At 38.9% G+C, this 23,992-nt stretch overlaps 1 protein-coding gene and 2 long non-coding RNA genes across 10 annotated transcripts in view; 2 read left to right on the plus strand and 1 right to left on the minus strand.

The window, feature by feature from the left end:
* Positions 1 to 23,992, minus strand: part of LOC117480772 (myelin-oligodendrocyte glycoprotein-like) — a 66,156-nt gene that overhangs the window by 39,972 nt on the left and 2,192 nt on the right. For 2 of the 8 annotated variants that reach the window (XR_004555680.1, XM_034128226.1), the window contains exon 1: positions 1,109 to 1,265. Coding sequence is in view for 4 of the 8 variants with exons in the window: in XM_034128224.1 (XP_033984115.1) it covers positions 6,231 to 6,593; positions 7,459 to 7,507 (412 nt within the window). In the remaining 4 variants the exon portion in view is untranslated. Of the gene's footprint in view, positions 1 to 1,108; positions 1,266 to 6,230; positions 6,594 to 6,644; positions 6,684 to 7,458; positions 7,515 to 10,097; positions 10,317 to 16,664; positions 16,822 to 23,992 lie in introns of those variants that run through there. The other 6 variants (XM_034128224.1, XM_034128223.1, XR_004555679.1 and 3 more) reach the window with 6 other exon arrangements.
* Positions 2,476 to 4,760, plus strand: LOC117480779. The gene is made up of 3 exons (XR_004555682.1): positions 2,476 to 2,557; positions 3,425 to 3,479; positions 4,592 to 4,760. It is a non-coding gene; the product is annotated as an uncharacterized LOC117480779 (long non-coding RNA).
* LOC117480778 overlaps positions 18,037 to 23,992 on the plus strand; it is a 31,827-nt gene continuing 25,871 nt past the window's right edge. The window contains exons 1-2 of the long non-coding RNA XR_004555681.1: positions 18,037 to 18,116; positions 21,012 to 21,060. This is a non-coding gene — a long non-coding RNA (uncharacterized LOC117480778). The remainder of the gene's footprint in view (positions 18,117 to 21,011; positions 21,061 to 23,992) is intronic.

Consider the following 23,992-nt stretch of genomic DNA (forward strand, 5'->3'; position numbering starts at 1 on the left):
GGCCTGCCATACAAAGCATCCCCCCAAAGAAAAATGTTTCTATTAATCCCACCCTCAAGCACTTGATGTAAAAATCCATTAGCTCATTTAGACCCTAATAATTAACACAAAACGGTAAAAGAGAAATATTTATAATTCAAAAGATGCTGACAAAGACTATAACATTTGTAAACATATATTTTGATTATTACATGACAAATATGTACAATTAAACAATAAATCTTAAAGGTCCCATGTCATGCTTTCTGGTTATTACCCGTCCCCTTGTGTTATGAAGGTTTTTTCTGCATGTAAACGGTCTGCAGGAGCTCCAACAAGCCGTTTAGGACAGAGAGTGAATACACATACTATACATGCTGTATGAGAAACCAATGTGAGTTTGGAACATTGAACAATGTAAATCTATTCTAGTAGACCTCAACAATGGAATTATGATCAGTAGAAATGGCCATGACATGGGACCTATAAATAAAAACATATATTAAATAAAAAAGCACTGAAAAAGAAGTGACGAATGAATGCAAAATCCAGGATTCGACACCCCAACCATCAAAATACGGAGCGAAAAGTTTAACCACAAGAGTCAAGTCTACATGAGCTACCACTAAACGAGTCCGACTCACATAAGTCTGAAAATTACCATTAAGAAAACCGCAAAAATCACAAAAAATCGAGAGGGACAACATATACGATACGATACGATATTACTTTATTTGTCAGATCAAGTCAAAAAATACATGAAACACAAACAACAAACATTTAACATAACAGCACAATCAGTGAGAGAAAAGCTGCTCAAAGAGCCTTCAGCGTGCATATAGAATAGCCAATAGCGGACTATAAGGGCAGAGAATAAACAGGGCCGTCCCTGGAAGATCACGCAGACTGCGTGGGGCCTCATCTTGCGGAGGGAGCCTCAACTATGCGTTTATGAGGCGCAATTAGTGTGGCGCGGCACGGTTTCGCCGCTGCGAGCTGTTTCTTTCCAACTCGTTCTCTTATTTTAGTTTAATGTGGTGCCTTTTCTCTATAAGAGGTTCAACAGGAGAGAAACAGAAAGCAGCAGTAAGAGACATTTCCTCAATAAAGTATAAACATGTGTTCTTACCTGTAAATATTTGAGACTGTAGAGACCTCAGTGCTGACAGTTGTGTTTTCTAGATGTCATGGTGAATATGTCCGATGAAGCTATAGTTGGTGTTTCAACGAGGCTGTCTTGATGCAGAATCAGAGAAGGGAGTGTTCCTGCTGTCGGTTTTCTGTGGTCTGAGTATCCTGTGCAGCATTCACTTTGCAGTATATATAGTATGAGTATAGTTCAGGCTGTAGGGGAGGAGATAAAGTCCCCAGACACCCTGTAAACCAGTGGTTTAAATAACGTGTAACACGTATATAAAGAATAAGCAGTGGCGGCCGGCCCATAGGGGCGCCGCCCCCCCTCTTCCCACATTAAAAATATATATATTTTTTTTTTAATTTTTAATTTTTTTTTAATTAACAAGGTAAATATTATATAATTGGTATCAGTAAAATGTATAATCTACAATAAAATCTCGTTTAAAATTGTGTTACGATGTCTAAAGTTACTGATAAGTCACATGTTTCCTGCCTGGCCTTGCCCGTACCCTCTCTCGTCTGGGCGCTATGCACAGCGCCCAGACGAGAGTGCAGCAAGTGAAGCAGAAGCCAACTGTTGCTATCTTTAAACTCGCGAGTTCTGATCGCTCAGTGATGATACTTATATTTCTAGAATCTGTGGAATCTCAGCTTGTTAGCATAAGCTTGTTTGTGCATATCCGGTAAGTATATCGATTGATTTATACCTAGAGTGCGTTAGCATTTTTTCTTTCAGGGCTCATTTAGTTAGCTGCGTTTCCTCTGAGTAGGACACATGAATGTTTTTTTACATTTTAAGAAGCCCTGAGACACAGTTTCGTGAGAAAAAAAACGGGGGGAAAAAGCCCCTTAACAGGTTAAATGGGAATTAAATCATTTTAAGTAATTTTGAGTGTTCCCAAAGCCCCTACTGTACTGTTGCACAGTTTATGCTGTAGAAACTATGTCCAGGACAAGGTGTTTGGAAGTTTTGGAAGATTCATAGCTAACCACACTGAAGATTATGGAGGTATTGATCAGTCTTCTCATATTTGTAAGCCTCAATTTGTCCTTCCACCCCCCCCCCCCTCTAACATCACCAGAAGTCAGGGGTCTTTTCTCAAAAATCTTTACCGGGGGGGCGTCCCCCCGTTCTCCCCTAGTATTGTTTGGTCACCATTTCCACAGCCCCACCTAAAATATTTTCCACCAGCCGCGACTGGTAATAGGGATCTACAAACATGAAGCGACTAATGCAAATGCATACAGTGTGACAGCATGATAATCTGAGTCTGTGCTCATGTACGCATGATGTGGTTAGAAAATTGTCGCTGGGTTAGGAGAGTGTTGTGAAATCCTCAGCTCCACTTCCTTCCCACTCAATAAAGTCCATGCAATGTCAGTACTGCTTCAGCTGAAGGAAGCGACTGAATGGAAAACTCTGTGACTGAAGACATCCAAGGTAATGAATGGATATATTAAAGTTTAAGTATTTAGCACTATAGTTTCTTTTGTAACCAGATGTCCCTCTGTTGTTCTCTCTTCAATAACCCTGAACAATGTGTACATGTTATACTCAGGCTTAAATTTCAAACTGCAGCTACTTTGCACACTTTATATCCGGTCTATAGTCTATAGTATGTTAGTCTATTAAAGTGTTTTCTCAGGCTTGTGCTCACTGCATTTCAGATTGTATTTAAAACTGCAGCTACTTTGCACACTTCATAATGTTTACATGCTGTTTTCAGTAGTGGGTTTGTAATTATAGGGTTTTCTAAATAATTCTGTATACTTCGACGTTGTGTATTTTTTATATTGTATCAAATATATGCTTCTATTGTTAATGTGTATATAAAATATACTTTATTTGTAAATGTTTCTGTCAGTCACGTCTCCCACAACAGTCCTGTTTACTATGTATTCTTCTTTCTGTGGATCTGTATGCACCACATAAACCAAAGCACACTCCTCGTATGTGTAAACCTACTTTGTAATAAAACCCATTCTGATTCTACGGAGCCGCTAAAGAGGCTTGAACAAAAACATGTCGGCCGACGCAGCGGACGCACGACATCACGTCATTTTGTTGTTGGGGTAATCGACAGTGGTGTGGGTCCTGGTTCAGTTAAAAGGAAATATAATACAATGTTAATATCTGGCGCCACCTAGTGTCCGACGATCACTGTCCTCTGGTTGCTCTTTAATAAATGCTGTAGTCAAGACAGACTGTCATTTTCTAATTGTGTGTGTGTGTGTGTGTGTGTGTGTGTGTGTGTGTGTGTGTGTGTGTGTGTGTGTGTGTGTGTGTGTGTGTGTGTCCTCTCACCAGGAAAAGATGATCTTCCTCATCCTGCTGCTCCTCTTCCTCACCCCCTGTGTCTCTGGTTAGTTTACTCCTTTATTTCCCCCTAAGACTAAAGAAAACACACTTTTAGTTTCTCTTTTCTTCACAGAGCAGCATCTTTGAGCCCTTTTGTCAGAAGAGGTTTAGTGCTAGGCATTCATACAAGAGAACAAACACAGAGGAGTAACACTTTTATTGTATTTAGCATTTTGTGAAGAAAGCTAAATGTTTATTAAATAATGTAACAAAGCATGAAACTAATATTCTTCTGTACCTTTTGTTTCCCAGCCTGCAGCTTTGCTATAAATAAGAGCACAATGTTACTGAATGAAGCGTTAGTCCTGATGAGAGCTTCAGTAAAGCTTCACAGGAACATAGCTGCAGTTTAAAGAGTCCCTCTGTGTCTCCTCCATAGGAACGTAGCTGCAGTTTAAAGAGTCCCTCTGTGTCTCCTCCATAGGAACGTAGCTGCAGTTTAAAGAGTCCCTCTGTGTCTCCTCCACAGGAACGTAGCTGCAGTTTAAAGAGTCCCTCTGTGTCTCCTCCACAGGAACGTAGCTGCAGTTTAAAGAGTCCCTCTGTGTCTCCTCCACAGGAACGTAGCTGCAGTTTAAAGAGTCCCTCTGTGTCTCCTCCACAGAAACATAGCTGCAGTCAGGGCCGGCTCTGAGTGGAGTATCAATCAGTAGATCAAAGTTGAATTCTCTTCTGAAATCTCTGCTATTAATGAATATACGTTAGTTGGTACTCCTGTTACTGCGAGGCTCACAGCTCTGCATGTGTACGTCCCTTTGATTCCACAGACACATTGTTGGAAAGAGGACACCTTTTTATACGTTCTTGAGTCAAATGAAGTACAAAGAGTAACAATTGTGGAAGTTAGTTTTTATATTATTTATTCAATTTATTTAATTTTTATATTATTTAATTAATTTCCTTTTTTATTTAATTTAATTGTTATTAATAGTTTATTTCCTAATTAATATAAAATGTAAATAATATTGTAAAAAATATATTACATTTTGATTAAATATGTATTATTTAACAGGGACAGTTTACATAAATAAAAAATATCCAACCATCCTTTTACAGTTTGCATCAACATATAAATACACCAAGAATTAAATTATTTATTGTAATAATTATAACCAGAAACGCTGCACGGCTGAAGGAGGCAGCGATCAGTCTGATGAGGAGCGTGCACGAGGCGGGCGTGCACGTACTGTATGGACTACGTGGGGGTGGACCCCAAAAGGATGAAGGCCCTGAGGAGCACCAGAGAAGCATGGTGCGCGCACACACACACACACACACACACACACACACACACACACACACACACACACACACACACACACACACACACACACACACACACACACACACGCACACACACACACACACACAACTCCACCTTTGGAAACACATATGCACACACCTTGTAACAAAAATAGCAAAAAGTAACATTAGTATTTTAACTCAAAATGAATATTATCAGAATCCCTTTATTAGTCCCAGAGAGGGGAAATGTACATTGTTACAAAGACAGCTTAATATGTACATACATTAAATATTATTTAGCTGATGCTTTTTTCCAAAGCGACTTAAAATAAGTGCAAAAACCATAAAGAATCAAACTCCAAACAACAAGGAAAGAGCAGATATATTCACTTCAAACAAGAACATACCATAGGAAGTGCTGGTGAATCAGATACAAGGCCTACATTAAATCAACAAGTGCTTAGTTTTTTGTTTTGGTTTAACAATCAAATTCAGTGAGAGACATCAGTCTTTATCATCGCTGCTACTGTACAAAAATAATACAAAAATACATGTCTCTTGAAGATAAGCATCAACGCACCAAATACAAAAATCCTGACTCTTTACAAACCACATTTTGGATAATGGAGGAAAAAGAAAGTAAACTTTTTCTACACCTGTTCCTACATTAACATATTTTACATAACTTCAGCTGCAATTTAGCTACACTTGAATTCCTTCGACTCCACCTAACTAGATTTAATGCAAACATTCATTTCTTCCTGCAAAGCATCTTTTCTTCTAACGTAGTTTTCTGAGACTTATCTTAGACGATCTTTGACTGGAATTGTACTGGGTGTAGATTTGTAAGTTGCGTACGACTCCTATACTCCAACCCACAAGCTGACATCCTAACAAATGGACTTGTGTCATCTCCCGTTAAACTCAAGCGAGGAACAAGGCAGTCCCCTTTCTCTTGAAAGGATACGTGTTTTATGCAGAAAAAGTCTATAAAAACAATAAAAGAGAACAGGAACAAAAAAAAGAACAAACAAAGAAACAAACAAAGAAACAATATGAGAAACAAAAGGAGAATAAAAATGTGTTAAAGACAAAGAAACAAAGAAATAAAAAAAAGAAAAATAAAGAGACAAAGAAAAAAGAAATAAAGAAACAATAAAATAATACATTTTTAACGAAGAAGGAACATAATGAAAAAAGGAAAAAGAAAGAATTACAAAAAAACAAACAAATAACAGTATCAGTCCAACGTAGATCCAGAAGTCTCTCTCTGAGATGTCTCTCCGTCTCTCTGGTTGTGGACTCTCTGGTTGTGGACTCTCTGTTGGTCTCTGAGTTTGGAGCTCAGCAGCAGCTGTGGAAAATACACAGTTAGTAACATCATGTTGACGGGGAGAAAACCTCTTTCAGACTATTCTGTATCAGATATTTTAATAACCTGCATGTTTATTTACCATTTCACATAGAGCTACCATCTACATATTTAAAATGTTTTAATTTAAATACTCACCAGTGACGTTGAGCCAGCATCTCCTAGAGTTAGTCCCATCAGGTGTGACGAGTATGTCACACCGATAAAACCCAGAGTCACTGGTCCTGAGTCTGGAGACATGAAGTGTGAGGCGTCCTTCTGTGAGGACGTCTTTGTCCCACTGGACTCGTCCTGAAAACTCTGGATCCTGAGACTCTGGGGATTCAACACCTTCACGTAGTTCAAACAGAACTGAGGTTCGGTCATTAGTATAAAGGAAACAGTAGGTAGAAATGGATCTGAGGGAAGTGTCTCTTCTGGTGCTGAAGGTCCACTCCAGGGTGATGTTCTGGTTCTCCTCTGCCTGATAGGAAGCCTGAGTCACATTCACTACAAATGTTCCTGTGGAGGAGAAACAGAGGGACTCTTTAAACTGCAGCTATGTTTCTGTGGAGGAGACACAGAGGGACTCTTTAAACTGCAGCTATGTTCCTGTGGAGGAGACACAGAGGGACTCTTTAAACTGCAGCTATGTTTCTGTGGAGGAAACACAGAGGGACTCTTTAAAACTGCAGCTATGTTTCTGTGGACGAGACACAGAGGGACTCTTTAAACTGCAGCCATATTGCTGTGGAGGAGACACAGAGGGACTCTTTAAACTGCAGCCATGTTGCTGTGGAGGAGACACAGAGGGACTCTTTACACTGCAGCTCTGTTGCTGTGGAGGAGACACAGAGGGACTCTTTAAACTGCAGCTATGTTTCTGTGCTGCGTTACTGAGAACAGCTTTAAAGAGACTAACTGAAGCTAACCAGAGACAGAGGTCTCCTCAGGTGAGGAAGAGTATTAGGGTATGAGGGAAATAAAGAAGAAAGGGACTATTTTACTTTTTTATTTAGCATGTTAAGAAAAAAGCCAAGATGTCGAGTAAAATATCAATCTTTCAATTTGAGTGCAGGCATTAGGAAAAATGTATCAGAAAAAACAGTTCGGCACTTTTAAAGTTTAATTATTAAGAATAAACATTGAACTTTAAAGAACAAACTACTTCTGTTAGAGAATATACTGAAAGCTCCACTTCTTGACATTTTAAAAAAGCTAAATAAATCAGAATCCCCCTCCTCAGTGTTGACCCTCTTGCCTTGCACTAATAGTGTTCCATACCAAAGAGCTCTAAGATGCTTCTTTGTGAAAAGGTAAAACGTGACACAAAAAGTTTTCAACAATATTCAATGTGTCTGAGTGGGAAATAAAGGAGTAAACTAACCAGAGACACAGGGGGTGAGGAAGAGGAGCAGCAGGATGAGGAAGATCATCTTCTCCCTGTGAGAGGACACACACACACACACACACACACACACACACACACACACACACACACACACACACACACACACACACACACACACACACACACACACACACACACACACACACACACACACACACACACACACACACACACACACACACACACACACACACACACACACACACACACACACACACACACACACACACACACACACACACACACACACACACACACACACAGTCTGTCTTTACCACATTACTTAGTACACAGAGGACTGACACCAGGAACAGTAACATATGTCTGTCACTAGGTGGCGCCAGATATCCACATTATATTTTCTTTGAACTGAATCAGGAAATACTTTCTGCTTTGAGATCAGTGAACACAGACTGAAATACAGGACCCACTGAACCCCTTCAGTTTTGTTTCAGAATCTCTCTGAACAATAACAATAATAATAATACAAATAATTAGGGCCCGAGCACGTAGCGCTAGGACCCTATTGTTATTATTGTTATTATAATAGTGAATGTGAGAAAGAGACAGCTTTTGCATTCAGAACAATTATAGTAGGGAGACCAGGGACAGTTGCAACACGGGTCGGTTGTAACACCTTCAATATCTCCAATCACAAACAAGCTAGAGTGATGAAACTCACTCGGCACATGTGCAGATAGATGGTCAGATCGCTGAGGTAAAATATTAACTACAATTATATGATGTATTTTTTGGATACTGTCTTGAGTTCAAATGTCTAGGAATCCAAACTAGTATTATTAGAATCACTGTTTTGTAAGCTACAAATATAACTGAATATGGGTCAAGCTAGCAATCAGGCAGGTTCACAGGGGGTGAAAGCAAGACTGGTGGTCCTGGGACGGTTGTAACGGGACGGTTGTAACATGGCACATTGACAATGATGGCTCATTTGCTTGAATGATCAATTGTTCATTCAAGCATACAGTTGTATTGTTGATTGGTGCATTGTCCCTGTAAAAATAAACAGAATAAAATACTGTAGGCCTAAAGTGTGTGTGTGTGTTTACAGTATGTCAAATGTCAGAAAGAGGAAGACAGACAGGGGAGTGCCACTCGCTCTGCTGCAGAGGGCCTCAAATGAAGTTGAGAAGGGCAAATCATTCAGGGAAGTGGCAAAGTCCCTGGATATATGCCATGTCACCCTGTACCGGTTCCATACAAAGAGGCTGAGGTTGGAGAGTCAGGGATCACAAACACCCCCAAGAGTAGGCTACTGGACACCAAAGAAGGTGTTCTCAACAGAGCAGGAGATGCTTTTGAGAGACTATCTGATGGAGGCAGCTGATTTATACTATGGTCTCAGCTCAAAGGAGGTAGGTCTACATAATTAAGGTAGAAGCACCTCTTAGAGAACAGTTTAATCCTTCACAGAGGATGATGCTGTGTGTTATCTGTTATCCTGTTCATTGTTCATTGTTTGTTGGAGGATGTGTGAAACCCCATTCAAATCTTGTTGCCTTAGAATTTGACAGCTTTCCCTCTTTGTTGTCATGTAGTGTGAAAAAAGGTAACCGTTATTAACATGTTACAACATGTTTTTAATACATTTTCCAACCTGTACTTATTTCATAAAAACATATTAAATACATTGTTTCAGTAGCTGACATATTGATAATGTATAATATAGCAAAATGGCTATCCTATTGTAAATGTTTTTTTACTTATTGGGGAAAAGCCCAAAAAGTGTTGCAACTGTCCCTGGTCTCCCTATAAGTGGCATGTCTTGTTTTATAAACCTCTTCTCATATTTTAAAATCTGAATTAAAAATGCTATTCGTGCTCATGATATAAAAATTGGAACCAATGTTTGCTTAAATAATAATAATATAATGTAACCTTTAAGTTACTTACATTTGTATGAATATATTCAATGCGCATATTATTCTTCAAACTGTAAACTGTTGAACTAAAATAGACAATTCAGATAGTCGCATGAGAATAACCTGAAAATGAAGTAGTATTTTTATACATTTCTTTATGATCACATATACCGGTGTGTAGCAGAGTGTATTAGTTTTGTGCACACACAGAAACTGCAGCAAAAGCAGATTAAACCGGAGGTTATATCCGTTAGTCACAAAGTTAGGACAGTTCCTGTTTCTGTCCTCTCTGCTGTAGTTACATGGTCGGAGTGTGTCGGAGAGGATTTGGTCATTTGAGACAACAGCCTTCACACATGGCTCTGAAATGTTTTCCCCTCACAAAGCACACATCCAAGTTTATAGTTGTTTATCCAACAACAACAAAAAAGGTCACCCTTAATTTGTAAAGTCCTTTTTGGCATTTAAATGTATAACAAGGCGTTAATTACACATGTTTTTTGTTTATCTTTTGGTCTCATGTGATTCAGACATTAGGCAGAGCTCGTTCTCTTATTTACAGAAAGGCACATTTTGTGTTTGAACAAGGTTTCTGAGTCAATATCTTTCCAACTCGTTCTCTTATTTTAGTTTAATGTGCTGCCTGTTCTCTTATAAGAGGTTCAACAGGAGAGCAACAGAAAGCAGCAGTAAGAGACATTTCCTTAATAAAGTAGAAATATGTGTTCTTACCGACTGCAGAGACCTCAGTGCTGACAGCTCTGTTTTCTAGATATCATGGTGAATATGTCCGATGAAGCTATAGTTGGTGTTTCAAAGAAACTATCATTCTCAATACTGAATCTGTGAAAGGAGTGTTCCTGCTGTCGATTTTCTGTGGTTCTTCTGAGTATGTACACATCCCGTCCTGGTGTGAAGCATTCACTTTGAGTAGGCGTAGTTCAGGCTGAGGGGAGGAGAGAAAGTCCTCAGACACACCCTGTAAACCAGTGGTTTAAATAACGTTCAACACGTATCTTAGTTAAAGAAGAAGAAGAAGGATCAATGACCTTACAGCCAAATGATGAAACTCACAGTGACTGAAATAAATAAATATAGATATAACACTTTACAGATGTTACATGGGGGATGTATGGAGTCTCATTTACTGATGTGACTGATAGATGTCATGTTTCTATCTCATTGGCCTCAGAGCTGTCTGTCTGCTGGAGGCCCTTATTAAAAACCTGCTGCTTTCTGTCTGAGTAGTGGACTGTAAGACCCTCGTTTATAAATCAGTTTGATAAACTGCTATGTCCAAGAATGAAAGGCTACGGTTTCAAAGTCAACAAATACATTTATTAATGAGATAACTCAGATGAACATAGCACTATTAAAGCACTAAACTTGATTTAGTAAATCCACAGTTCCACTTTCTGTGCTGATAAAGTTCTTCTGTTTCCTGCAGAGAGAGAGAGGATCCAGCAACAGGTAGAGACCTGCAGTGAGTCACAAACACCGTGAAGGGTCTGTTCGTGACTGACACTGACTCCAGTTTTTCAGATATGTGGTTTTCGTATTGAAGGTGAAAGTCAGTATGTTTGGTTAAGTTGTTACTGCACACACTTTTGTGAGACAGCTTTTGAGTTTGAGTCTTGCAGATTACACAAAAAACACGGTCTGTTTTTGTGAAGATATTACGATTTTTGTAACAGTTTATCAACAGAACCAATGAAATGCTTAGTGCAAAGACTTGTCAGAAAAACGTTATCCTTCCCCTGAGGGAATTCCTAACAGTTGCTCCATTCTGGAATAAAATAATGAAACCATTCATTTACTGAGAGAAGTGGAACATTAGTACTGCTGAAACTGTCCTGCAGATATCTTCCCTTACTGTCTACTGTATCTTATTAGCATAGACATATGTAACCTATATTTGCTCTGGTTAGATGCTGAACTGCATTGAGTTATCTCAGTAGCTGCACTACTGAATGATCACAAACATTTGGTTTAACAGTTCAGGTCAGTCCTTTACTTGCTGTGAGGAAACGCTGAAACATGTGGAGACTGACCCTGAGGTTACCCTTCATCTGGTAAAGAGGAACATGTAAATAATGCCACCTGCTCCCTCCCTTTAGAAAGAAAAGTTTCTCAGTAGCAAGACAAAAAAAAAGGCACTCTGCTTTAGGGCTGTGCAATTAATCGTATTTTAATCGCAATTACGATTTTGGCCTGCCACAATTATGAAAACAACATAATCATAATTATTTTGCTTTGCTAGGTTGTGACAGTGCACTGCAACATATTTGATCTCATTTATTTTGGTCTCATTTATTTGTATTTATCATATTTATATATGTTTAGTAGCTTGGGGAAGTGCGCTCCAAAATATTTGTTGATCTTGTTTATTGGTATTTATTATTTTGATATTATTTATTTAAATGTATCATTTATTTTAGTTTTTCAGTTGAATTATACGTTCAGGGTAATCAACAGTTAAAAAGATACTGTTCAAATTATTATTTGTATTTGTTTTAAAGTTCAATAAATGGATTTTTTCAAAGTCAATGAATAATCGTATTTAATAATCGTGATATCAATTAATGACCCAAATAATCGTGATTATGATTTCTCAAAAAAATGTGTATGAAAATTGCTAATATTATTTAAAGGAGTTGAACACATCTACAGCAGTAACATGCAACTGAGTGACAACTAACATTGGCTGTATATCAGGAATGCTGTAAGGAGCTTCTTTCCTTTTAGATCCACAGAGAGAGAGAAACAGAACGGCTTCACCATCATCACCAAGACAGGTTTTGATTAAAGTATAACCGAGCCTCTGAGTGTGTAGATTTCACCGTGATTAACAACTGCAGCTGATTGTTATCAGATCTAAAGATAGCTCACCTGTTGTTCATAACAAGCTGTGTTTATTGTTCTGGCACATCTCAGAGACGCAGGTTCAGTGTTTCTGCTTCTCCTGCTTCACCTGATGAGGGACGTCATGGTGTCATAGATCAGTGCAGACTGCTTACTGACTCTCCTGCTGTGACTGATCACACAGAGGTGGAAAGTAACTGCACAAATGTGAAGTACTTGTACTTTACTTGAGTATTTCCATTGTATGCTACTTTATACCTCCACTCCAATACATTTACTTAACAGCTTTAGCTTCTTGGAACAAAATGCATCTCTAAAAACAGTTGACTAACTCTTTAAGTTACAAAAGAGTCCAATTATTTAAATAAAGGTTTTCTCCCCATACAAGATGTTGTTACACATGAGTTCATGTGTAACAACATAGACGCGAGTGTGTATAATGTATAATGTCAACATGGCTGTCAAATTCACAATCTAAATGTTTCATTTAGGGATTGAAAGAAACCTGCCGCCCCAACGCAGATGTTCAAACTGAGCATTGAATGATGGTTTTAGAATGAACCCGCTCCATGTCTGGGGATAAGATACTGTTTGATGAATGTTGACATGTTTCTAAATAGTGATTGAATTATAACAGGTAACACAGATGCAGAAGCAGTGGCCAAGGGGCTTCTGTGAGAGATGTAAGTCCAGAAGGGGAATACCAAAGAAGTTGACCTGTGATAATGAAACCATTTTGTAATGTGGATTTCTTACAACATCTTGTCTCTAGCCTGGTAAATAATTAGAAGTAAAAGCCATAGACTTTATTTTTAGGTCATGATGGAGATAGAAATGAACACAAGACAAGTTTCAAAAGGACAATTTAAATTCATAACAGAAAGACATTTGATGACAGTATGTTGGAATTCTGCATTCATTTTTTCAGCTTGATAACATCTAAGCACTGACAGCTAGAAGCAGCATTGCCAGGTGCAATTGATGGGACTTCTGCACTAACCACTAATCAGACAGAAAGCAGCAGGTTTTTAATAAGGGCCTCCTGCAGACAGACAGCTCTGAGGCCAATGAGATAGAAACATGACATCTATCAGTCACATCAGTAGATGAGACTCCATACATCCCCCATGTAACATCTGTAAAGTGTTATATCTATATTTATTTATTTCAGTCACTGAGTTTCATCATTTGGCTGTAAGGTCATTGATCCTTCTTCTTATTCTTTAACTAAGATACGTGTTGAACGTTATTTAAACCACTGGTTTACAGGGTGTGTCTGAGGACTTTCTCTCCTGAACCGTCTCCTCCTGTTGAACCTCTAATGGAGAACAGGCACCACATTAAACCAAGATAAGAGAACGAGTTGGAAAGATGTTGAAACGTTGTTCAAGACAAACTTACTGAATCGCATGAGACACAAAAGAGAAACTAAAAACATATTTAATTAACGCTTTGTTATCAATTGAAATACCATAATGCCAAAAAGGACTTTACAAATCAAGGGTGACCTTTTGTTGGTGGATAAATATAAAGTTCAATGTGTGCTTCGTGAAGGAAAGAGATTTCAGAGTCATGCTGAGTTGTCAGCTTCTCTACGTGGAGAATGTAAACTCATAATTGTTCTCCCGATAGATGCTGTAATGAAACCCCGGTGGGCAGATTGGAGTTTCTCTCTCCACTTTACATAAGAGAGAATCATGTTGATTGCCACAGAGGAAGTGTGAGTATTGGAATCGGGACAGAATTTCAACAATTTTACTCAAACCTGATTTTAGCTTAAAAAAACACGTATGAGTCATGAGACTTTTTTTCCCGCAATGTGTTGTTTTTTCAATACGACTTTTCACACAGTGTAAAATAGTTGCTCTTTCTTAAAGTCAGAAAGAGTCAAACTGAACTGCAGTCAAAATACAAAAGTATTATCAGCTAAATGTACTTAAAGTATAAAAAGTAATCATTGTGCAGAGAAGGTCCTTTATGTGTAATGATATTTATATATGACATGTCTATCAAGAATCATTTTACTGTTGGAGACAAAGTGCTGATTTACTTTTTGTAAAATAATTAAATCTTTGACTTTTTTCTGACTTACTGAGTTAGTGCACTAGTTTAATTTTAAGAGAAGCATTTTGTTAAAAGAATAGCTAAAGCTGTTAAATAAATGTAGAGGAAAGACATTACATTATTTCCCTTTTCAAAGCAGTTGAGTAGTAGCATAACATGGAAATACTCAAGAAATGTACAAGTACCTCAACGTTATGTGTGATATGTTTTTAAATATAAAAGAAGATCACAGATATGCAGCTGATTTAATGTTGATATCATTCAATAGTGATTCTTCTCTTCTTCCGTTTGAATTCAGTTCACTCTCATTACCATCTAACCAAAAATAAAAAGGGTAATGTAGGATACAGTCTAAGGCAGGGGGGTCCAACCTTTTTTCACGAGGGCCACATACAGAAAGATATTCTTAGTGCTGGGCCACTCACTCGAGGAATATTGCCTCATAAGTTCAGTTATAGCAAAATCATTCAAATGTAAGTAAATTATTCTTGAAAATGCCTTAAGAAAAAAACAGCTCCCAGCTCTCCAGAGGGTTTCATTTAGTTTGTTAGCTGCTCATTTCTTAAAACAGAAGCCTCAGATTTCTTATAATAAGAGGAAATATGAAAGGTTTATTTCAAGGTTGTTATGTATATTTGTTATTGGGCTTTTTTCTTATCAACTTAGATTTGTTAGAACATGTTTTCAACTTTAAATGACTGCATTTATTTGAAAATGTGGCTTATTAACACATGAATACTGTGTAACATATTTGAACACATATATTTAAGAAGTACAATATAAGACAAGCAGAAGTTTATTATACTTAAGTCGTTATACTTTTTTAATTGAGTGAGGGCCGATTCAAAATGTTTTGCGTGCCGCATGTGGCCCCCGGGCCTTGAGTTTGACACCCCTGGTCTAAGGTATCAATATAGCAAACAATATAATAGCAGTTTATGTTTACTATAACTTCTCTATGTTGAAATGAATATGAGTTGTTTGTTTAACTGTTACGACTCCCCATGCAAATACAGTTTTTGCAGCGTATGGCTCTCCTTGTTGGCTCAAGTCCACTGCTCTCAGTGTCAGTGAAGACTTTTAAAAATGCCATCAGGACAATATGACTTCCCACAGTGTGACACTTTGCAAGGGAGAAAGAAGATGTGTCCTAGCTGACCTGTCCTTTATCACAAGAGCAGAAGTAAAGACTGAGCATATGTTGACTTCAGCTCTCTGTGGTTATTTTCACACGGGTTTCACATGCTGTTTCTGCAACTATACTGTAGGCCTGCCATACAAAGCATCCCCCCAAAGAAAAATGTTTCTATTAATCCCACCCTCAAGCACTTGATGTAAAAATCCATTAGCTCATTTAGACCCTAATAATTAACACAAAACGGTAAAAGAGAAATATTTATAATTCAAAAGATGCTGACAAAGACTATAACATTTGTAAACATATATTTTGATTATTACATGACAAATATGTACAATTAAACAATAAATCTTAAAGGTCCCATGTCATGCTTTCTGGTTATTACCCGTCCCCTTGTGTTATGAAGGTTTTTCTGCATGTAAACGGTCTGCAGGAGCTCCAACAAGCCGTTTAGGACAGAGAGTGAATACACATACTATACATGCTGTATGAGAAACCAATGTGAGTTTGGAACATTGAACAATGTAAATCTATTCTAGTAGACCTCAACAAAGGAATTATGATCAGTAGAAATGGCCATGACATGGGACCTTTAAATAAAAACATATATTAAATAAAAAAGCACTGAAAAAGAAGTGACGAATGAATGCAAAATCCAGGATTCTACACCCCAACCATCAAAATACGGAGCGAAAAGTTTAACCACAAGAGTCAAGTCTACATGAGCTACCACTAAACGAGTCCGACTCACAGAAGTCTGAAAATTACCATTAAGAAAACCGCAAAAATCACAAAAAATCGAGAGGGACAACATATACGATACGATACGATATTACTTTATTTGTCAGATCAAGTCAAAAAATACATGAAACACAAACAACAAACATTTAACATAACAGCACAATCAGTGAGAGAAAAGCTGCTCAAAGAGCCTTCAGCGTGCATATAGAATAGCCAATAGCGGACTATAAGGGCAGAGAATAAACAGGGCCGTCCCTGGAAGATCACGCAGACTGCGTGGGGCCTCATCTTGCGGAGGGAGCCTCAACTATGCGTTTATGAGGCGCAATTAGTGTGGCGCGGCACGGTTTCGCCGCTGCGAGCTGTTTCTTTCCAACTCGTTCTCTTATTTTAGTTTAATGTGGTGCCTTTCTCTATAAGAGGTTCAACAGGAGAGAAACAGAAAGCAGCAGTAAGAGACATTTCCTCAATAAAGTATAAACATGTGTTCTTACCTGTAAATATTTGAGACTGTAGAGACCTCAGTGCTGACAGTTGTGTTTTCTAGATGTCATGGTGAATATGTCCGATGAAGCTATAGTTGGTGTTTCAACGAGGCTGTCTTGATGCAGAATCAGAGAAGGGAGTGTTCCTGCTGTCGGTTTTCTGTGGTCTGAGTATCCTGTGCAGCATTCACTTTGCAGTATATATAGTATGAGTATAGTTCAGGCTGTAGGGGAGGAGATAAAGTCCCCAGACACCCTGTAAACCAGTGGTTTAAATAACGTGTAACACGTATATAAAGAATAAGCAGTGGCGGCCGGCCCATAGGGGCGCCGCCCCCCCTCTTCCCACATTAAAAATATATATATATATTTTTTTATTTTTTATTTTTTTTTAATTAACAAGGTAAATATTATATAATTGGTATCAGTAAAATGTATAATCTACAATAAAATCTCGTTTAAAATTGTGTTACGATGTCTAAAGTTACTGATAAGTCACATGTTTCCTGCCTGGCCTTGCCCGTACCCACTCTCGTCTGGGCGCTATGCACAGCGCCCAGACGAGAGTGCAGCAAGTGAAGCAGAAGCCAACTGTTGCTATCTTTAAACTCGCGAGTTCTGATCGCTCAGTGATGATACTTATATTTCTAGAATCTGTGGAATCTCAGCTTGTTAGCATAAGCTTGTTTGTGCATATCCGATAAGTATATCGATTGATTTATACCTAGAGTGCGTTAGCATTTTTTCTTTCAGGGCTCATTTAGTTAGCTGCGTTTCCTCTGAGTAGGACACATGAATGTTTTTTTACATTTTAAGAAGCCCTGAGACACAGTTTCGTGAGAAAAAAAACGGGGGGAAAAAGCCCCTTAACAGGTTAAATGGGAATTAAATCATTTTAAGTAATTTTGAGTGTTCCCAAAGCCCCTACTGTACTGTTGCACAGTTTATGCTGTAGAAACTATGTCCAGGACAAGGTGTTTGGAAGTTTTGGAAGATTCATAGCTAACCACACTGAAGATTATGGAGGTATTGATCAGTCTTCTCATATTTGTAAGCCTCAATTTGTCCTTCCACCCCCACCCCCCCCCCTCTAACATCACCAGAAGTCAGGGGTCTTTTCTCAAAAATCTTTACCGGGGGGGCGTCCCCCGTTCTCCCCTAGTATTGTTTGGTCACCATTTCCACAGCCCCACCTAAAATATTTTCCACCAGCCGCGACTGGTAATAGGGATCTACAAACATGAAGCGACTAATGCAAATGCATACAGTGTGACAGCATGATAATCTGAGTCTGTGCTCATGTACGCATGATGTGGTTAGAAAATTGTCGCTGGGTTAGGAGAGTGTTGTGAAATCCTCAGCTCCACTTCCTTCCCACTCAATAAAGTCCATGCAATGTCAGTACTGCTTCAGCTGAAGGAAGCGACTGAATGGAAAACTCTGTGACTGAAGACATCCAAGGTAATGAATGGATATATTAAAGTTTAAGTATTTAGCACTATAGTTTCTTTTGTAACCAGATGTCCCTCTGTTGTTCTCTCTTCAATAACCCTGAACAATGTGTACATGTTATACTCAGGCTTACATTTCAAACTGCAGCTACTTTGCACACTTTATATCCGGTCTATAGTCTATAGCAGCGGTTTTCAAAGTGTGAGGCGCGCCTCCCCTGGGGGGCGCCAGAGAGCTTCAGGGGAGGCGCAGCGTGAGAAAAAAAATAACGAGAAAAGATGAGAAAAGTGACACTTGCCCACTTTTGGCTGTCTGTGGAGACCGAGTTCCCCCACTTCGCCAAAAAGGCTGTAAAAGTGCTCATTCCCTTCATCTCCACCTACCTGTGTGAGTGCGGGTTTCCGCATGGACTTTGATCAAAATCAAGTGCAGAGTATGATCTGCGTTTATTCCTGTGTGCATCAAAGACGCAGACTCATTGTTCCCACTAAAGTAGGGATGAGTGTAATAAGGAGGCAAAATTGACGTTCAGTGTGTTGCCGGGAACATATAAGGATTTATCCACGATGTTGAAAATGTTAAAAATGTTTTAAAAATATGTGTTGAGAACACGGCGTGCGAAAATATACGGGTCGTGCTGCAGCTAGATTTGCCTGTCCTCTGTAAGAAGGTGTCGGCGACTGACATGCAAGGAAGAACGGCTGTCCACAGGCTGTTCCAACTTTAACAACTTTATTAACTTCCAGGGTAGTGAATTGAACATGCTATTGTAATTGGGTGTGTGGTATATTTTCATGCACGGACACGCATGTTCCACAACACACAAACTGAACAACACTCAATTGTCCGATCGCTACCACTGTCCTTGCGATCTTGTTATAACGATAACAACAAAGTGCACGTTATTACTGATGCAATATGGTTGAGACCATTTGGGCTTATTCTAGAGGGGTGCAAGGAATAGTCCAAGTAGTGGAGGAGTTTTATACAATATGTTTAAAACATAAAGATAAAAAGGTTTTAAAAAGTTATTGTTTAATGTTTTAAGGAGGTGACGCTACTCAGCCAATCAAATCGGTGCAGTCAGTGAGTCAGCACGATAGATTCAAACACACACACATGCGGCTTTCACACCAGCGCTTTTCCCTTTCTAGCTCCTAGCGAGAGCTTTTCTGGTTCAGCTCCGGTTTCCCTTTTCAGCTCCCGCTCTGTTCACACCGCCCAGAGCTGCCGAGAGATTTTCTCCCACAACAACAACGGGCCGGGGACTGCGTCGGGTCGACGATCGTGTTGCTTTTAATCATACGAAGCCAGATTAAATTAAATAACGACTTCTCCAACCTTATACTTTTCTCCAGAGTGCCGTGGTTCATTGTTTATTAATGTGTTTCAGCGGCATTTACCGACCGCTACAGTGCTGGCTGCTCTTCAACGGGAGTTTATTCTCCCGTTAGCTCACACGGCTCTAAAGTATTCACTGTCTGACTGTCACACAAGCAGCTGATACATATCCCCAGTTCCCCTTAAGTGAATGTGTGTCAGTCTGAATTGACGCTGTTTGGCATCACAACGCTGTTATGAAAGTTTCTCTGGTATAACATGGGTGATGTTAGCATAGCAACCGAAGCTAAACGGACTACTTGCTAAGCCGTTTTCTCCAGGCACATTTTACCGACGTATTTTTCATTATGATTCTACTTGTGATAGTCGGACATGACAACCTGTACAGCCCATGTATTAATTCCATCCGATAGCTGCTATAATAACAAACAAAACGTCTGCCTGCTCTCCACAATGATCAATAACAGCGAACGGATGGTCAAAGTAAGGTTTCCTGCACGCCTCGACGTAAGCGACGCCGCGTCATAGCTCCAAAGCTCTTGCCTCTGGACCGACAACCTTTTGGAGCTGGAAGTGAACCGCATTCCGGAGCTATGACGCGCCGCCGCTGCGGTGTGAACAGGAAAAACCGGCGCTTTTCAGGCTCTAGCTCCCAGCAGGAGCTGGAAAAGCGCCGGTGTGAAAGGGGCAACAGAGACGAGACAAGGAGAGAGAAACAGTCTTCATTTTATCTTACTGGACCTCTTTGAAATGCAATTGAATACCCCTGCATTATAGCAACAACAACAATGATAATAATAATAATAGCAATAATAATTGGGAGGGGGGGGGGCGCGGCTGTTCTTATGTTCTCTGAGGGGAGGCTCACCTTCCCACACTTTGAAAACCCCTGGTCTATAGTATGTTAGTCTATTAAAGTGTTTTCTCAGGCTTGTGCTCACTGCATTTCAGATTGTATTTAAAACTGCAGCTACTTTGCACACTTCATAATGTTTACATGCTGTTTTCAGTAGTGGGTTTGTAATTATAGGGTTTTCTAAATAATTCTGTATACTTCGACGTTGTGTATTTTTTTATATTGTATCAAATATATGCTTCTATTGTTAATGTGTATATAAAATATACTTTATTTGTAAATGTTTCTGTCAGTCACGTCTCCCACAACAGTCCTGTTTACTATGTATTCTTCTTTCTGTGGATCTGTATGCACCACATAAACCAAAGCACACTCCTCGTATGTGTAAACCTACTTTGTAATAAAACCCATTCTGATTCTGGTTCTACGGAGCCGCTAAAGAGGCTTGAAAAAAAAACATGTCGGCCGACGCAGCGGACGCACGACATCACGTCATTTTGTTGTTGGGGTAATCGACAGTGGTGTGGGTCCTGGTTCAGTTAAAAGGAAATATAATACAATGTTAATATCTGGCGCCACCTAGTGTCCGACGATTACTGTCCTCTGATTGCTCTTTAATAAATGCTGTGGTCAAGACAGACTGTCATTTTCTAATTGTGTGTGTGTGTGTGTGTGTGTGTGTGTGTGTGTCCTCTCACCCGGAAAAGATGATCTTCCTCATCCTGCTGCTCCTCTTCCTCACCCCCTGTGTCTCTGGTTAGTTTACTCCTTTATTTCCCCCTAAGACTAAAGAAAACCTTTAGTTTCTCTTTTCTTCACAGAGCAGCATCTTTGAGCCCTTTTGTCAGAAGAGGTTTAGTGCTAGGCATTCATACAAGAGAACAAACACAGAGGAGTAACACTTTTATTGTATTTAGCATTTTGTGAAGAAAGCTAAATGTTTATTAAATAATGTAACAAAGCATGGCCCTAATATTCTTCTGTACCTTTTGTTTCCCAGCCTGCAGCTTTGCTATAAATAAGAGCACAATGTTACTGAAGGAAGCGTTAGTCCTGATGAGAGCTTCAGTAAAGCTTCACAGGAACATAGCTGCAGTTTAAAGAGTCCCTCTGTGTCTCCTCCATAGGAACGTAGCTGCAGTTTAAAGAGTCCCTCTGTGTCTCCTCCATAGGAACGTAGCTGCAGTTTAAAGAGTCCCTCTGTGTCTCTTCCACAGGAACGTAGCTGCAGTTTAAAGAGTCCCTCTGTGTCTCCTCCACAGAAACATAGCTGCAGTTTAAAGAGTCCCTCTGTGTCTCCTCCACAGGAACGTAGCTGCAGTTTAAAGAGTCCCTCTGTGTCTCCTCCACAGAAACATAGCTGCAGTTTAAAGAGTCCCTCTGTGTCTCCTCCACAGAAACATAGCTGCAGTTTAAAGAGTCCCTCTGTGTCTCCTCCACAGAAACATAGCTGCAGTCAGGGCCGGCCCTGAGTGGAGTATCAATCAGTAGATCAAAGTTGAATTCTCTTCTGAAATCTCTGCTATTAATGAATATACGTTAGTTGGTACTCCTGTTACTGCGAGGCTCACAGCTCTGCATGTGTACGTCCCTTTGATTCCACAGACACATTATTGGAAAGAAGACACCTTTTTATACGTTCTTGAGTCAAATGAAGTACAAAGAGTAACAATTGTGGAAGTTAGTTTTTATATTATTTATTCAATTTATTTAATTTTTATATTATTTAATTAATTTCCTTTTTTATTTAATTTAATTGTTATTAATAGTTTATTTCCTAATTAATATAAAATGTAAATAATATTGTAAAAAATATATTACATTTTGATTAAATATGTATTATTTAACAGGGACAGTTTACATAAATAAAAAATATCCAACCATCCTTTTACAGTTTGCATCAACATATAAATACACCAAGAATTAAATTATTTATTGTAATAATTATAACCAGAAACGCTGCATGGCTGAAGGAGGCAGCGATCAGTCTGATGAGGAGCGTGCACGAGGCGGGCGTGCACGTACTGTATGGACTACGTGGGGGTGGACCCCAAAAGGATGAAGGCCCTGAGGAGCACCAGAGAAGCATGGTGCGCGCACACACACACACACACACACACACACACACACACACACACACACACACACACACACACACACACACACACACACACACACACACACACACACACACACACACACACACACACACACACACACACACACACACACACACACACGCACACACACACACACACACAACTCCACCTTTGGAAACACATATGCACACACCTTGTAACAAAAATAGCAAAAAGTAACATTAGTATTTTAACTCAAAATGAATATTATCAGAATCCCTTTATTAGTCCCTGAGAGGGGAAATGTACATTGTTACAAAGACAGCTTAATATGTACATACATTAAATATTATTTAGCTGATGCTTTTTTCCAAAGCGACTTAAAATAAGTGCAAAAACCGTAAAGAATCAAACTCCAAACAAGGAAAGTGCAGATATATTCACTTCAAACAAGAACATACCATAGGAAGTGCTGGTGAATCAGATACAAGGCCTACATTAAATCAACAAGTGCTTAGGTTTTTGTTTTGGTTTAACAATCAAATTCAGTGAGAGACATCAGTCTTTATCATCGCTGCTACTGTACAAAAATAATACAAAAATACATGTCTCTTGAAGATAAGCATCAACGCACCAAATACAAAAATCCTGACTCTTTACAAACCACATTTTGGATAATGGAGGAAAAAGAAAGTAAACTTTTTCTACACCTGTTCCTACATTAACATATATTACATAACTTCAGCTGCACTTTAGCAACACTTGAATTCCTTCGACTCCACCTAACTAGATTTAATGCAAACATTCATTTCTTCCTACAAAGCATCTTTTCTTATAACGTAGTTTTCTGAGACTTATCTTAGACGATCTTTGACTGGAATTGTACTGGGAGTAGATTTTTAAGTTGCGTACGACTCCTATACTCCAACCCACAAGCTGACATCCTAAGAAATGGACTTGTGTCATCTCCCGTTAAACTCAAGCGAGGAACAAGGCAGTCCCCTTTCTCTTGAAAGGATACGTGTAAATTTTTATGCAGAAAAAGTCTATAAAAACAATAAAAGAGAACAGGAACAAAAAAAAGAACAAACAAAGAAACAAACAAAGAAACAATATGAGAAACAAAAGGAGAATAAAAATGTGTTAAAGACAAAGAAACAAAGAAATAAAAAAAATAAAAATAAAGAGACAAAGAAAAAAGAAATAAAGAAACAATAAAATAATACATTTTTAACGAAGAAGGAACATAATGAAAAAAGGAAAAAGAAAGAATTACAAAAAAACAAACAAATAACAGTGTCAGTCCAACGTAGATCCAGATGTTTCCCTCTCTCACTTCTTGTGGACTCTCTGTTGGTCTCTGAGTTTGGAGCTCAGCAGCAGCTGTGGAAAATACACAGTTAGTAACATCATGTTGACGGGGAGAAAACCTCTTTCAGACTATTCTGTATCAGATATTTTAATGACCTGCATGTTTATTTACCATTTCACATAGAGCTACCATCTGCATATTAAAAAAGTTTTAATTTAAATACTCACCAGTCACATTCAGCCAGCATCTCCTAGAGTTAGTCCCATCAGGTCTGACGAATATGTCACAAACATAAAAC

Source organism: Trematomus bernacchii, unplaced genomic scaffold (genome assembly GCF_902827165.1).
Source record: "Trematomus bernacchii unplaced genomic scaffold, fTreBer1.1, whole genome shotgun sequence".
NCBI lineage: Eukaryota > Metazoa > Chordata > Actinopteri > Perciformes > Nototheniidae > Trematomus > Trematomus bernacchii.